The 15,585-nt window shown below is 44.5% G+C and overlaps 1 protein-coding gene across 6 annotated transcripts in view; it reads left to right on the top strand.

Moving 5' to 3' along the window:
* Positions 1-12,255: 12,255 nt before the first annotated feature.
* LOC107224931 (protein eva-1 homolog C) overlaps positions 12,256-15,585 on the top strand; it is a 79,679-nt gene continuing 76,349 nt past the window's right edge. For 4 of the 6 annotated variants that reach the window (XM_046745852.1, XM_015665188.2, XM_015665189.2 and 1 more), the window contains exon 1: positions 12,532-13,818. In XM_046745852.1, the coding sequence (XP_046601808.1) occupies positions 13,743-13,818 (76 nt within the window). In that variant the 5' untranslated portion in view covers positions 12,532-13,742. Of the gene's footprint in view, positions 12,504-12,531; positions 13,819-15,585 lie in introns of those variants that run through there. The other 2 variants (XM_046745851.1, XM_046745850.1) reach the window with 2 other exon arrangements.

The following is a 15,585-nucleotide window of genomic DNA, read 5'->3' as shown; positions in this document are numbered from 1 at the left end:
TTCGTTTGTTACTTATAAAGTTTGTTTTTGTCTTTTTTACGTTGATAAACAAGTCTTGAAGTTTTTGCTTGATAACTAATACGGGTGGCTATTCGGAAGAAAAATGAAAAAGTTTTTCACCGAGATGCGACGGACTTTATCGTTATTAACGTTATCAGGAGTCGTATAATAAGAGCATAATGGTAGATTACGTTTGGGGTCTGATACGAGAAAGTCGAATCGAAGAAGTACGAGAAATATTCATTGCCCAACTTTGTTTATCAATTCTTTTGCATTTATTTTATTTTCAAATAAAAGTGATTTGAATGCAAAACTGAAGTTTGTCTGATTGTAATTTACAATAGATTTTTGAGAAAATAGGTAATTTTTATCAAAAGCCGAAATATCCTTCTAGTTTCTAAAGAAACAAACTTTATATGACAAAACTGTTTAGTCATTTATTGGTCACGTAAAAATAAAACACAAAATTTGACATCTAGAACCCAGATTAAAAATCGCGTCAGCCGTCGTAATGAGTCGATCGAGACGTGAATCGACGACCACTGCTCCTCGTTCAGTCGGAATTTACTGCGGAAATCGAATGGGAGAATATAAAGACAGCGTGAGCGTGAGCGATAACGGATGAATGCATTAGAAATATCGCAATGCGAATAAGCTTGGCAAATAAGAAAAACGAATTTTAAATCATTCCTTCAGTGGTATAAAGCGCGTATGTGCGGCGAGACAGACGAGAAGGAATGAAAAATCACCGACTGACGTCGGTTTTTACATCGGGTAGTTTTATTTTTATTCGAGAAAGAATTCCACCGAGAATCAGTTAGGGGCCGACGGCGGAATAGTTTTCTCTACTAGAATCGATGGCTGCTGCATACGTCAACATTGATGAGGGTCGAACGATAGGTTTCAACCCCGCAGACTGGTGCGTGCTGGAGCCGTATAAAAGGGATGGAGGTGGCGGCGAGCAGCCGGCCGGGGAAGGTGCTAACTTTAAAATTGAAATATATAAATTGCGGGAGAGTGAGACGAGTGAAAAAAGTTGAAAGAAACGCGTCAATCGGCGAAACTCCCCCACTCCCGTTGTGGGCAATTAAATTTTTCCACGCGCGGAAAAAGGACGGTCTTCCGATGATTCGAAAAACTTTTTCTCATTCTTGTCTTTATAACGGTGCGAACGGGATTACAGGGTGCAGCTTTTATCCTTCCTCGTTTTTTTTCTTTTTGGATTTTTTTCTCTCATCTTGTCTCGTAGTTTGAAATTCCCTCGCGAAATCCCCGCTTTGTTAGACGACGTAGTCGGTAGGTTGGTACAATAATGCGAGGAACGAAATAAAACGACGAAACGAAGGAAAAAGGAGAAACGATGACGACGTACTTACCCTGCCTACACACACGACGCGTGCAATTACGTTATACCTACTCTACCTACTCTCCTTCTCCTCTTCCACCTTCTCATCCTCCCCCTTCTCCTCCTCCTCCTCCTCCTCCTCCTCCTCCTCGACCTAGTACTAGGTGTACATGGAGCATTCCGTGCCAACTCGACCAGGTTTTTTACCGCACTGTTCTTAGTTTACTGAAAAACGATTTGTCAAGACATGTTTCAAGACTAATTGGCGCCTCCGGAATTCAAAGAATACAACCAGAGAATCTTCGGGTCATTTTTTGAACCGTCGTTGATTGAACGATAATTTTTTTCGCTCCAACTCTTGAAAAATCATTTTCCAACCTTTACCGAACGATTCCACAGTGTGCATTACGTGATTTCGTAATCGTAAGTAAAAGTTTCAGAATATGCTACTGAAATATTGCATACGAAGAACTAAAATATTTTCATTCCGTGAGACGAATGGTTTTGGATTAGTTTGTTGATTTGTTGGTACAACCTCGATATTGATTAACGGTAACACCGGTTTGGTCGGGTAAGGTTGGGTTAGATGAGGTTAAGTCGAGTTGACACGGAATGCCTCATACACGCGGCACCGACTGTCGCTTAATAACGGCTTACACGGAATTACTTCTCTTCCGTCCGGTTCCTTTCCTCCCCCGCTTCCCCGACGGCTTCGTTTGCTTCCTCGCCGGCATTGGCAGCCCGGCTGTAAGGTAGGTATATCAAAATTCAGAAGCCCATTTCCCGGCTTCGCCCGTTTCGCACCCGTCGCCCATCTGCCGCCTGAGATCGCACAAGCAGCGACTGCGGCCAGTGGGTTACCAGATCTTAATCGGATCGATTACCTCCAGTGAATAATATCGATTAGTTCAGGTTTGCAGCCAGGCTGCCTGCCTAGCCAGCCACTTCCGGCTCGCAACATCTGGCCCTCAATGAGAAGCCTCAGGCCCTCGAAGACACCCTATAATTTCTCGTATCGATGCGATACGCGAACAAGGTCGCTCGTTTGCGTTGCCAAAGGATTCCTTACGAAGCAGAGTCCTTATGAAAATTGGCTTCCGGTTGAATTGGCTGGATTTTCGGTATGTTACAGTTCATATCTTCCCGATCAACAATTCCCATGGACACAAGTCCCAAAAGTCAGTAGTATCCCCTTTACACCCCCTTTTCTGTAGCCTGTATCTCGGAAACTACCGATTTTTGGGACTTGTATCCATGGGAACTTTTGATCGGAAGAATATGAACTACAACATACTAAAAATGCAGCCATTCCAACCGGCAGCCAATTTCCATAAGGATTCTGCGGCGTCCTTTCCGGAACCCCGAAGCCGAGTGACGCGCCGTCAAAAGTCACTCGGTGGCAAGATTGATGAGCGATGTATTTCGTATTCGTAGAGGCTTGAACTCGGCTTGAACCCCTCGCACCAAGGGCTCTGTCCCTAACCGGACGGAGCACGGCGTCTAGGCAGCACCCAGATCAAGGGTGGAAGCTCCGGAAGCGTGTCTGGGTGCAACTGTATCATGGTCACTGGAATAATATCGCAGCGGCCAGTTACGCGCCCTTCCAAGAAACGACCGGGCATTTTTCTCATTCGTTTCCCCTCCTTGGCGACCTTCGTCCCTCGAATCCGCCCCTCAAGACCGTCGCTTTTTCCCTCAGTGACCAGGGTCAGAGTCGGTGACTCATAATCAGCGACCCTGAAGTCGAAGAAGGGCTCCACGGCTAGATTGATGAAGGGGATCATTGTCTTGGCACTAGCCGAGACGTGAACTCTTTCCTTCCACGGACACCGGAAGGCGCAACCGCAAACAGCTTGGCTTATTCCAACTTTTTGTGATTACAAAAAAGCGTGTATCATCAGATCTCCTTCCTCTTTCTTCTCGCATGCGGCAGGGATGTCTAGCCCGATTCGAATTAGACCGCCGATTCTTATCGTATCCTCTCCGAGATTAGGGTGTGATTATATCGTGTTATTCTTACAAAAGTTGTTATTTTTCTTTCAGAAGAAACCCTTGTCCAGCTCTTCTCTTACGTAGCACCGTGTCCGAGTATATATATATATAAGCCGTATATCACAAAACGCCGGAAAGCGACCGCGTCACGGAGGACGAGGAAGGTGTTGATAACCGGGATGGTCAAAATTAGTGAAGATTAATCGACCCGGCCGTCTCTTATCGTGTGCAGATCGTTGGGGTTAATAGGTAGCTACATACCATATACCCAAAGACGAGATTGATATACGCAAGGCGATAGATACGACGGGAAAATTGGTGTCTTGTTTATCATTTCCCCCATTATTTGACCTTTTTTTCCCTCCCTTCTTCGACTCTCTCCTCTTATTTCTTTCCGCAGCCTCTTGTACCTTGGCGTTAAATTAAATTTCCTCGTTTGACTCGATCGACCATTTTTATATCGTAAAATGTGTACGGTATATCGAACCGGGAGAGTATCGCTGCCCCATTACTCAATGACTCTGATACAGCTTGGCTTTCAGACTGACACGTCGACTCGCTTACTTTCCGAAGGCGCTTCCTCGAGCGTACGTTTCATGAAAAGTAAGACATAAGTTATGGCAGAGGAGGTGGGAAGGAGGAAAAAATTTGGGAAATATAAACTTATTTATCGAAGGTCTGCCTTTGACATTGGCGAGCCTGGCTGTCAGGCTGAGAGGGATTCGGGCGCCAGTGCCTGGGGATCGTCAACTTGCGAAGCCTTTGAAGATTCGCCGCGTTTTTACTTCTTTTCTCTCCTCTTTTTTTCTTCTCTTCTTCTACTTCTTCTTTTCCCTCCCTCTATCTTCCACTCTCTTTCTTTTTTCCTCAAGCACAAAGTACAGTTTCATGCCGGGGGGCGTGGCGCGTCGAGTAACGTGAGATAATCGACTCCTTGTTCCTCCTTCTGGTCTAAGGTAGGGCCTGCGGAAATGAGATATCCAGGAACGCTGCTCCTGATGCGGCGGCCGGTCAAGTCTAGTCTTCCTCTCCACTTATACGTAACGTCGAGTGGAAATATCCCAAAAGCTGTTTCAGAGACGGAACGAAGACCGAAGTGAAAGGACATGGGGCGGGTAGCCAATTGTTTTTCGAAAAGTTTCTCACGATTTTAGTTGAAAGAAGAGAATAAAACGCCTGATCGACAGAAAAAGAGAGAAAGAGATAACCGAGAGACAAGACGCACGTGGTTTTGAATTCTAATTTTTTTCAGTAGTTACTAATTGGTTTATCGCGTACTTAAATTGGAACGACGACAGCTGGCTAGCAGCAACGATTATATTCACTACACGGGTCGCAACTAAAAAACTGGAAAGGTTTTTCGATACTTTTTTTTACAGATTCTGACCTACTGACACCGGGAATAATACTCAAAAAATCATGTCAGGATTTTTCTTGAACTCATTTTTTGTAGTTTTATTTAGAGTGAAAATCCCATTTAACTCGAAATCTGGTATCCTATTCTCTATTCGAAAAATCCTATGCAGAAGTGATTTCTTACTTTCATTTAACACGCATTAGAGTCAGTGTTAAGAATAATCACAAACAGGCAAAGCGAAAATGGAAAACAACAGCGTGTTCGAAGAAATACGGAAGATAAGAAGAAAAGGTTTCATAGGTTAAAGAATGAATACGGAATGTTAAGTACAATTCGTGAAGAAATTTTGTGTTCAACTTTGTAAGAAATATTCTTTACTTCATTGCAATGAAATGGTGGTTCTTTAATTATTTTATGCAAGCACCTTGTATGTTGCAAAAATACTGCACGCGACGGAGGTGAATGAAAGTCATTTTTGAATTCAGCAGACTCGAAGACACATCACTTGCCAAAAAACATCCCGTGCAGGTGAAACGAAGCACTTTTTTTGCAGACCTGTGTGATCTAATCTCGAATTTAGAACCACGCAGCCGCAGGTTTTTCGTACGACGCCTTTTTCCCCCCAAGAAATGAACGTGGACGCGTCGCGACGCCGGGGTAAATACGGCCAACCGCACCGTTTATACACAAAAGCACGGCACCGCATTCTGTCTCGTTCTTGGTTTTCTTTCTCGTCTATCTATTCTTGTGTTATTTTCCCTGCGCGCCTACCGGAGGACAACTAGGTGACAAACAAAGCATACATCTCGTTCGGAAAGGCCGGGTAGATGAGTATTCGAGGAGCCACCCTCCGGCAGACTCGGGGGGTGTCGACACCCAGCTGCCGAGGCGAAAAGAGTATATAAATAAAGGAAGAACGAAACTCCGTGGAAAAAGTGAACTTCGTGAAGAAGAGAACCGTGGCTTTAAGACGAAACAAAAGTTACCCGGGATGTAAATTGGTAACAGGGTTGCTTAATTTACTAAATTACTTCTGAAACGAGTGACGCTGTCCCTCCAGCTTTTGATACACTCCCTTTCTCGAGACATTCGTTTTTTGGTCTTCTTTCCCGATACGCAGAGGCAACAGCAGAACGGGAACCAATTATCTCGATTCGCGTCTTTTTCCTCGGGAAATCCTCTTCATCTGCGCTCAAAGAGTGAATGAAAAAGAAAAAGAAAAAGAAAGAGAGAGAGAGAGAGAGAGAAATTACAGAGGGTTACAAGTAAGTGAGGTTAAAGCTAACAAGGAAGGCATTCCAGGTTGATCTCTCCGATTTGATTTCTTTTGTAACACGTTATAGTAGACTAAAAATTAGGCGACACGTATTTTTTTTTATCTGCCATTGAACACTTTAACGGGGTGAAACCACTGTCCTAAGTAAGTTATGTCAAGAGGCGATTTGACAGTTTATTTTTCTGGTTTTATTTTTATTTTTATTTTTTTTTTATTGAGAAAATTACATATTCATTTTTCTGCCAAATCGCCCCCTGACGCGCCTTACTTTGGAGGGTGGTTTTACCCCCTTGAAGTGTTTAATATCAATTGAAATAAATACTTGCTGCCTAGTTTTCAGTCCACTATACATATTACTGGGATTCCTTCCTCGTCACTTAGAACAGCATAACCGGAAATCTCTGCTTTCACGCTGCGGGATTGAGCGGCTTGATGCAGTGCACGCATGACAAAACAATGCTGGGCCTTCATTCAAACGGCTCTTTTATACCTCTGACAATCGGTCGGAGGACCGACGCGTGCTGCACGGCAGAAGCGCGTCGCGCTTCGAACCCTTCAAAGGTTCGCTTCATCAGCGCATGCTGGTCACAATTTTTTCCTTCCTTATTGCGCACTTTGCGCGTACGCGTCGACGCGTGCAGACGCACGCACTAAACACGGCGGCGGGAGACGCGAAGCGAGGATAAAAAGCTAAGTTCTTAAACCGCGTCTGCGGGCAAGTGGGGCGTGAACAACACGTACAGGGTATAAGCTAGACGCGTGTAACGGATAGCACTTGACGCGAGACTCGCAAACTTTCGGCGAAATAAACTGCACGGGTATTCAGACGCGACGTGGGCTTGAATTTCAACGGGATTTTGCTCGCGAGGGAAGGAGAAATTGAAAATAAACACATAAACGGAAAGACAAAAAGACGATAGAGAAAATGAAAATGATCCGCTTCGAACGGAATTGCGTGATTGGCAAAAATTCAAGTCTCGCTGGAGTTACTTTGAAAAGGTATAACACGCTTATTACGTGTTAGCGTATAAAAAATTGTGCATCGCGAAAAGATGTACCTTAAGAATCGAGCCGAAGTGGAATTCGTGCTCCCACTCGTTTTTTGCCACTACGATTCTTCTCGAAGGAAAATGAAATCCGTTATTTCAACTCTTTTATTCTCACTTCAACGTACGTCGGGTAACGTTCACTGTAACGCGTAGGTACAATATGTTACGTTTGTATTCGTGTGTCCGAAATGCTCGAGCTGTGCGAATCAAAATTGAGACAAAGTGGAAAATCAGATCCCTGGGAAGTGCAGACGGATAACCAAGGCGGACGAAAAATGGTTTTTTTTTTATACTTCGCACCTTCGGTCTGTTTCCCGCGAAACAATGAACCGAGAAGCGGGAAGTTCGGCAACTCTAGTTTCTCCGTGGTCGAAACATGCGGCGTGTGCCAAATTCAGGAGTTTCGTAACTTCGAAGAGTCGATATTAGCCTCCGAACTCACCGCGGCTGTTTATCAACTTCGCGCCATAAGCGTGGATTTTCGACAGCTGACTAGTTTGCCTGAATCCTGGCGATTATCAGCCGTCGAATCCAAGCATCGCCGAAACCCGTTCATGGCGGTTCGTACACGTGGATCTAGTACTTTTCTAATTTATTCCATACGCAATAATCGCATATTGGATACATCATTGACGCTTATCTACTTGCGAGCTGGGAGAATTTCCTTTAAATCTCCCGAAAAAATAGCTTAGATATAAGTATTTCATTTCAAAGTATTTTAAAATTAGGAAAAATTCATCAGATTCGATCCATTTTATTCTGCCTTGAGATTATCGCTTATGGAATTAATTATAACATTACTGATTCAAGCGTATGAATATTAAACTAGCGAGTATTCCGTAGCTTCGTCTCTCTGTTTTGTTTCGTTACGTCGCGCTTTCAACGCAGTGTTCCGTAAAACAGGATTGTCCCGTTTAAATGAGAATTTTTCGCATACCTATCCCGTTTCACTGGAACATATCGCGTTTCATTTCCTGTGATAAATTTTTAACCAGGCCCGATTATCGTAATGAGCTTTGTCAAGCAATTGGCAAAAGTGCTGGAGCCATACACACGCCTCGATTCAAAAAACGACCTGCGGCAGAATATATTTTCCATAATTCCACGTTGGTTTTTGCCCTCGGGTCCTAATTCCCGTCCAAATTAGAATGGGGGAGGAGAGAAAAAAGAAAATACACATCATAAGCGTAGACAGGGAGGAATGTATGGTTGATGGATGAAGCGGCTCGCGACTGGGTCTCGGGGTTGGAAAATAACTTGCGAGTTATTTCTGCAGCAGGTTAATAACAGTTCTCACAGAAAATTGCCAAAGACGTGTGACGTGAATTGCGGAAACGCGTGTAACAAGAGAAACGATATCGAGGAGTAGGTACAGGTTTTTCTTTTTTCGAACCGGAGATTAACCGCGGAAGTAATTTTCCTCCGTCTCAGGATATTTCTGCTGCTGCAGTCTGCTCCTCACTCTTCCGCTGATTCTCTATTCTACGTAAAATGCGTGCGTCGTAAGCTCAGGGACATGGTTTTTGACAGCAACGTCTTGACTCTGGCTTTCCAACATCTTTAATCAGCCCGTTCCTCCTCTTTTCCTCTTTCTAACTCGTCATTTTCCGAAGAAAAAATGTCAAGAGGCATGTTTCCGACCTCCTGATCCCACGGGCAAAGCTGTAAGGTTGAAGATCACACACGGTCCATAAAACTGCAGGCATGCAGGCGAGCCATGGAAAATAAAAAGAAAGAAGCTGCGAGAAAAATGACAGGCCATTTGCGTGCTAGAATTTTTTCGGACCAGATCCGACGCGACTTTAACCATCGTCGAAAAATTCCTTCGACGGAAACTTGTCCAGAAATAAAGTTCAAAGCTTGGAATTACGTTATTCGGCATCCTATCAAGTGGGCATTTTTCCAGTGTGATAATTCAGCCCGCGTGCGTTGGACGAAGAGCGAAAAACCGGGGCTCCTAGATCCTCGGTCATTCCTCGTCATCGCCCTTCTTTGATGCCGCTTTAACAGTGCGATCCAGCAGCGCCGGATAGCCGACGATGAGCGCCAACGCATAACCCGAGGAGAAAGAGATACGGTTCTGTTTATAAGACCGAGATCCGTTTACGCTGCAGTGTCTTGGTCGAAAATAGACCCCCGAACATTTTTCATTTCTGTGCCCGTTGCGTATTTCGTGTTGGCGCATCGGACCGCTCCTAGCTCTGCGATTGCACCGTGGTTGCACCTTTTCGATCTACGTTTTAATTAACCGTGATTGCGTATGCTCGTGCATTGAAAAATTTGTTTACCAAATTGAAAAATAGGTGTTAAAAATAAATCTTCCAACGTTTCAACGAGGTTTTTGTGTCTTCCTGGTTACTTTTTCTCCCACTCTTTCCTCCGGTCGTCTTTCTCTCTTCTTCCTTCCTACCAGCAGCTACTACTTCGCACCTCCGTCAACGTTCAAATATTTATTTCAAGAGTTGACTGATAGCCCTATTAGTAGTATCCTAACCCGTGTACGCTTTCTTCGCTTCTCTCTGTTGCTCGCAGCGAAGATGAGGCCTCGATGTAAGTATACGGATGTACTCACGTGCCTGTGAACGATCGAGCTTTTACCTCCGTGTTGTATTATTACACGGTGGATAGGCGAATATCTTTCCGCAAAACGATTTCAGACTCGCAAGGATATTACGTAAACTTGACATTTCCATCTAATAATGAGGAATTGAAAGAAAGAAAGAAAGAAAGAAAGAAAAGGGGGAAACGGGAACGAGAAACGGAGAGATAATAAATAAACAAACAGACAGAAACTTTCGGCAAGTCAAGTTAGAAAACGTGGTGCAGGATCGAGGAGGAGGTACAGGCGTTGCCAGGAAGGAGAGGATGCGCTTTACGAGCTCAACTGCACAGACGTGCATAACTCTTCCAGGGTAGGCGAGGAGGTCTCTCATCCCGCACTCTCTATCCCTCTCTCGACCTATTCTGTGTCACGAATTTTCTCAAGTTTCTGTGGAGATTCTGAGGAAGGGGCGGAGAAAGTAGAGAAGAAAAAGGGCGGGGTTAAAATGCCGAATCTTAAAACTTTCGAAAGCGCCTAGTTCCGAATTTTTTGCTGGCGACACTTGAAGTAAGGAAATCAAACTTTGACGAAATATCAAAGTTTTGAATGGTCCGAAAGGGAAAAATTCCGAAAGGGCGTAACTCTGACGAGTCCAAGTTCCGAAAGTACGTAAGCGAGAAAATTTTGAAATCTAAATAATCGAAATTCCGAATTATCCGAGACTTGCAGTTCGATGAAATTTCACCACTTTGATCTTTCATTGTTTTGGACATTGGATATTTTTACCGTCGGAATCCTGGTCGTTCCGATTTTCGGTTTTTCTCACTTTTTTAACACCAATTCGTTGAGTAAACCACGCTCTGTGAGTATATTTTAATTTCCAGAACTTTTCTCTATCGGAACTTTGCTCTGTCGTAAATTGAATTTTCGGAATCTTGCATTTCATAACTTTGAGCCGTCGGCTTTCCGACCATTCGAAACTTTGTCGTTTCTCCAAAGTTTCATTTCTTTACTTCAAATTTCTCCACAAAATAATTCGGAACTAGGTACTTTCGGAACTTTTCAAATTCGGAACTTCAACCCCGCACCGAAGAAAAAGCTCTATGTCGGTGAGAACCTCGCAAGCTTCGCTCGCATGCGTACCTATAAGTAAAGAGCTTAAATTATTCCCTGAGCTCATATTAATTATTCAGCCCTGATTCCCGTTTTCATCACCGAGGTAGAAGCGAAGAGCAAAATTTTCGGACTTTGTACGCACAGCGATGTTTCAACAATTAAAAGAATCTCGGTTGAATTCGTTCTTTCACGCTCGACAAGCTCCGGCACGTTCTCGCCGCGTATCGTAGCCTTACAGACTGTGACTTACAGTTGGCTTATCGTTAGCCAGATTTGAAACGCTTATCCAACCTACAATTAGCAGGTTTAATTAACCGTCGAGCAAAGAACGAGTAACGACGTCGATAACGAGCGAAGCGTTTTCTATTACAAACGTATAATACAGTTTTACAGACTTGTCATCCACCCCTGGATGACAGGCGAAATTCGTTATCTCTTTTGTACGTACATCGGCGGTGAAACCGCGGGTTCGCGATTTAACGCATAACGCGATGAACGAGGCCTCCCTTGACCCAGAAAGCACGTATGGGTGAATCAACGCGAGTTCACACGCAAGAGTGATATTCGCGGGCGGAAGTGGAGAAGGAGAAAATAAGAGACGTAACGAGGAAACGCTACGCGGAATGAAGTTCATTTCGAGCGGGTAACCTCGTCTCGGCTTCCACGGTTTTCGGCAGGCTCGTTCCTGCCAAAGCTCGAGCAACCCCCGGCCCCAGGAACCGGATAAATAAAATTAAACGCCGTTATCTCAAACAGACGCGAGCTACTCCGGGTATTTCGAGACCTTCTTGTCTTCAATTTAGGCCCACATGGCCCGCCTCGGCACTTGATAGCCGTGCAGCCCTCTTCGTTTAGCCACCCCCGGTTCATCTCGACTCACGACTTTGCAGGAGTTGAATTGCAGCACCCCGAGTTTATCTCGAGCCGAGAACCTGCTCGGTCAAGTTTATTCAGTTTTACAGCTTTCGCGGTAACTTCCGCGTAGCGTAGGGTTAAGAAAAACTAGAATTTCCGATTGACAGGAGGACCGGAATAAAGAATCGTCATAGACGCGAAAATTTTATTCGTAGAATTTAAATGTGTAGAAAGTCCAAGTGTAGAAAATTGAAAACACACGCGATTAGAAAAAAAAAAAAAAATGTCCCAGTAATGTCCACTCAAATTTTTGGGATCATTTAACCACTTTTAGCGTATGATTGAGTGGAAAAAGAAAGTAAAAATTGTAAATTAAACCTTGATATGACAACTTGAGTGTTAAAATTACCAAAATTTGTCTCACATTCGTTAACAGAAATGTGACAAATAACACAAACATATAGTTGTCTGAGTCTGAGGTTAAGTGAAGTTTATCATTTTGACAGTGGGTGGAATATTTCTTTTTTCGTCGCCTAATTTATTCTCAAAATCTCCTTCGCCGAGAAGAATCAAAGAAAAGAAGCGCCGCGCTCCGCACGCGTCAGTTCCACATCTGACGACAAAGTCGAATCGTCGCGTCGCGTCCTCAGTTCGGTTTCATCCCATCCTATCCCATCCTATCAGTTAGTCAGTCAGTCAGTCAGTCAGGCAGCCTGCGGGTCGTTTGAGCGCGCGCTCTCGTCGCGTGACGTCACATTCCGTGCCAGGTTTAAAATCCCCGTCGGGCTTCAGTCGCGCGCCGACCGTCCCGACGCACGCACGTACACGCTGCTCAACTTCCCAACGCTCGATATATGTCCTCCCCTCCCCCTCCTCATCAGCCTGACACGTTAACCGCGCTACCCTGAGATCTTATTTATCTCTGTGTCGGCGGTCGGGTTTCGTTAAAAAGTGATCGCCTGTAATCGGAGGTATTGAAATTTTTCGTTGCTTGTCTTTTTTTTTTTTTCTCTTTTTGGTAGTTTTTTCTCCTCCCGCGAAGTGATCGAGTCGGCGATGTTGATCGTTCGATGTAAAACACTGCCGTTATGACACGGCTGTTGTAATCTCCGGGGAGAAGTAATAAGAAGGTTGGAGTAATTATTAAAGCCCGAAAGTGTGGAACGAAACTTAAATTATAAACATGGTGGTATAATCGAAACCGCAGTGAAATGAAATCGTCGAGTTACACTGATCGGTGATAAATATTTATCCCGTTTGTTTTCGAGTGTCACCGAATTCGTGCCTCGTGTACGACAATAGAATGAGTGAAGTTTTAATTACGAGCCTTTATATTAATGCGAATTAAAATAAAAACGTGGTGCAGGGGTGTTGAAATTTATTAATTCCTGATATCGATTCGTCGATAAAACAAGCTGCTCCGAATACAACGCAAAAGGTGGTCGTGTTTGGCAGCGAGCCTTTGAGAGAAGGATAATAATAATTCGTGCGTGTGTGCGTTTGCGCGCGGGTGTGGGCGGGTGTGTGCGTGTTCAAACACCTCACCTGTTAACCGCGCAGCGGCGTTTCATTCACAATAGCAGAGATAATCCCCGAGATATTACCCGGGCACTTTTGTCTATAAGCAACCTTCAAACGGTGTATAAACAAGAGAAAAGTTTGAATCTAATCCCGTTGTGTGCGAAGCGAGTGAAGTGAGCGAGTGAGGAGTTTAAGTGCGACGCTCCTCCTCCCCCCCCCCCTCCCCCTCCCCCTCTTAAATCCCCCGGAGGGCCTCTAATTCCAGACGCGACTCGACCGACCTTAGAAACAAATAACAGACGCCTTTGTACGCACAACCAGGGGATATAGATCCTCCGGTATTTGTCTCATCTCTCGGCTCACGGCGAACGTGACGTTAACTTATCGCTCCGAGATGAGAAATATTTAAAAAAGTGGAAAGCTTTCGGTGAATAAATTGAATTACTCGCCGTATTCGTTCTTCGATCGCGATCGACGATGTAAAATAGTACTTTCCGTTGTTCTAAACTATAATTTTATTCCAAAGGTAGCTGAAAACCGAGACGAGGAGCGGAGTGGAGTGAAGTGGAGTGTTTCGAGTCCGATTCTCGGGTATCTCGGCCGGCGTTTTTGAAAGTAATGCCGTGCCTTGGCGGGGTGGTTTTAGTGATATTTTAACGGTGTGGTTAAACGCTGAGCGGTACCCCATCATGATCGCTACCTGGTGCTTCGCCGTCGAGCTGCTCCTGCTGATGTGCCTGCAACACGTAACGACGGATAATTTGGGTAACGTAAATTATTCAGCAAAGTTTTAATATTAAAGCGTCTTGGAGGGCGGGGAACAGGTGGAGGCGAGGGCTCCTCGATGTTATTACACACCTTGGGCCCTAACCTCGCCTTTGATCACCGGCTCTCCGAGCTTCGAGCAGCCCCGGCGTAGCGTGTGCATAATGCACGCGAGCGGAGGAGCTTTTCCACCCTCGGCGCTTCTTCTCCCCCCGATATTTGGTGTAATATTTTAATACGATTTTTATTCACCCTCTTATGCCTTCGCACGCCTTCGCTCGCCTAGGGAGGGGGAGATACGAGGATGGGGTTCAGGGCGTGTCTGGCGTTCAAATTATAGACTCGAACGCCGCGCGGAATTAACCTCTGACTACCGTTGTAACGAGGGAAATCCATGTAGATCCTCCTTCGTTCGTCTCTGCCTCTCCCGGTGCAGGCTGCCGGTACACAGCGACAAGCCTCCCAAAGCCTTTTCATCCCTCAAAGTTGGGTCGGTCGGACTTTCCCCGATACACCATATTTATTCTACGTTATTCATGTGTGTACCTACGCGGCTCTCGAACGATTCCGAATTTTCTCATCACCCAATGAAAAACTCTCTTCCGACAAGCCCTTCGTTCCTTCCCTTCTTGGTTTTTATTTATTGGTTATAATTTGTTTTTGCGAAATAAGAAGAAAAAACATTGGGCTTCCGAAACGTAACATTATCACGCAAGATTAAGAGCTGGATCTCGTTTTTTCTCTTTTCGTCGAAATTAATTCGGGTGTTGTTGAGATAGGTTTAAAAAATCATAGGGTGAAGACGAGCGGTTGAAAAAAAAAAAAAAAAAAAATTGAAAACTTTCTAGGAAGCTTTTCAGGGGTCGTAATAACGTAGGAAAAATTCGTGGTGAAATTAAAAAATGTCACGGTCAAACGTTCACTGAGTTGGCGTGGAATGGCCCGTATACATATAGGGACACAACGATAGTGGAATTATCGTATAAATTGGATTTATTCCTAGGCATTGGAATAATTTCGATTCAGATGCGACGTCGCTCGATCATATATTTAAATGACGGATAGCTATATTTGGGAGGTGGTTTTGCCCCGGCGGCCCGTCGCGTCGCGTCGCGTCATAGATATGAACCCACCCCGTGGCATTCGGCGCTTTGAATACCCCATAAATTGTTAATGTAATTGGCACGTTCGAGAATCGGAAATTGTGATTTTCCCCGATGCGCGATTCCACAACGCTCGGCAAAGTTTAAAAAGTTTTCTATCTCATAAATTTCTCGAGAAAAAGAGAGGGAGGAAGAGGAAGAGGCAGAGGGGCCTGCATAGCTCACCCTGAGCTTGCTCCGTTCTCGTTCAAGTCGACACAAATAAAGGACGCTAGCTCCTCCGTATTTCACTAGACTTTTGAATTCAGAAATGGCGGTATTGCAGTGAGAACAAACCGTGGAGCCGTATATGTATATAATAACGGATGTATTTTCATCCTAATATATACTTACCGTCATATTTATTTATCATCCCCCCCCCCCCCCCCTCTGCTGTCGAAACTTCTGGTGAATTATAACCGTTCATCGGAAAACGTTTCGCCTTTCTCTCGTTCCAGACATGCCATGTCGCTATACCAACGAGAAATCCGTAGAAAATGTGGAAAATTGCGTTAGAAACTCAAATTTGCTCGCAGGAATCTGAAGTTTGAATTCAAATCTGTGACTTCTTTTTAATACTCAAGTGCTCGTAGACTCTGTAAAATTTCGTATATAAGCAGGTTGA

Source organism: Neodiprion lecontei, chromosome 7 (assembly GCF_021901455.1).
Source record: "Neodiprion lecontei isolate iyNeoLeco1 chromosome 7, iyNeoLeco1.1, whole genome shotgun sequence".
NCBI classification, from domain to species: domain Eukaryota; kingdom Metazoa; phylum Arthropoda; class Insecta; order Hymenoptera; family Diprionidae; genus Neodiprion; species Neodiprion lecontei.
The sequence above is the reverse complement of the archived record's forward strand: the minus strand, read 5'-3'. Positions and strand labels throughout refer to the sequence as shown.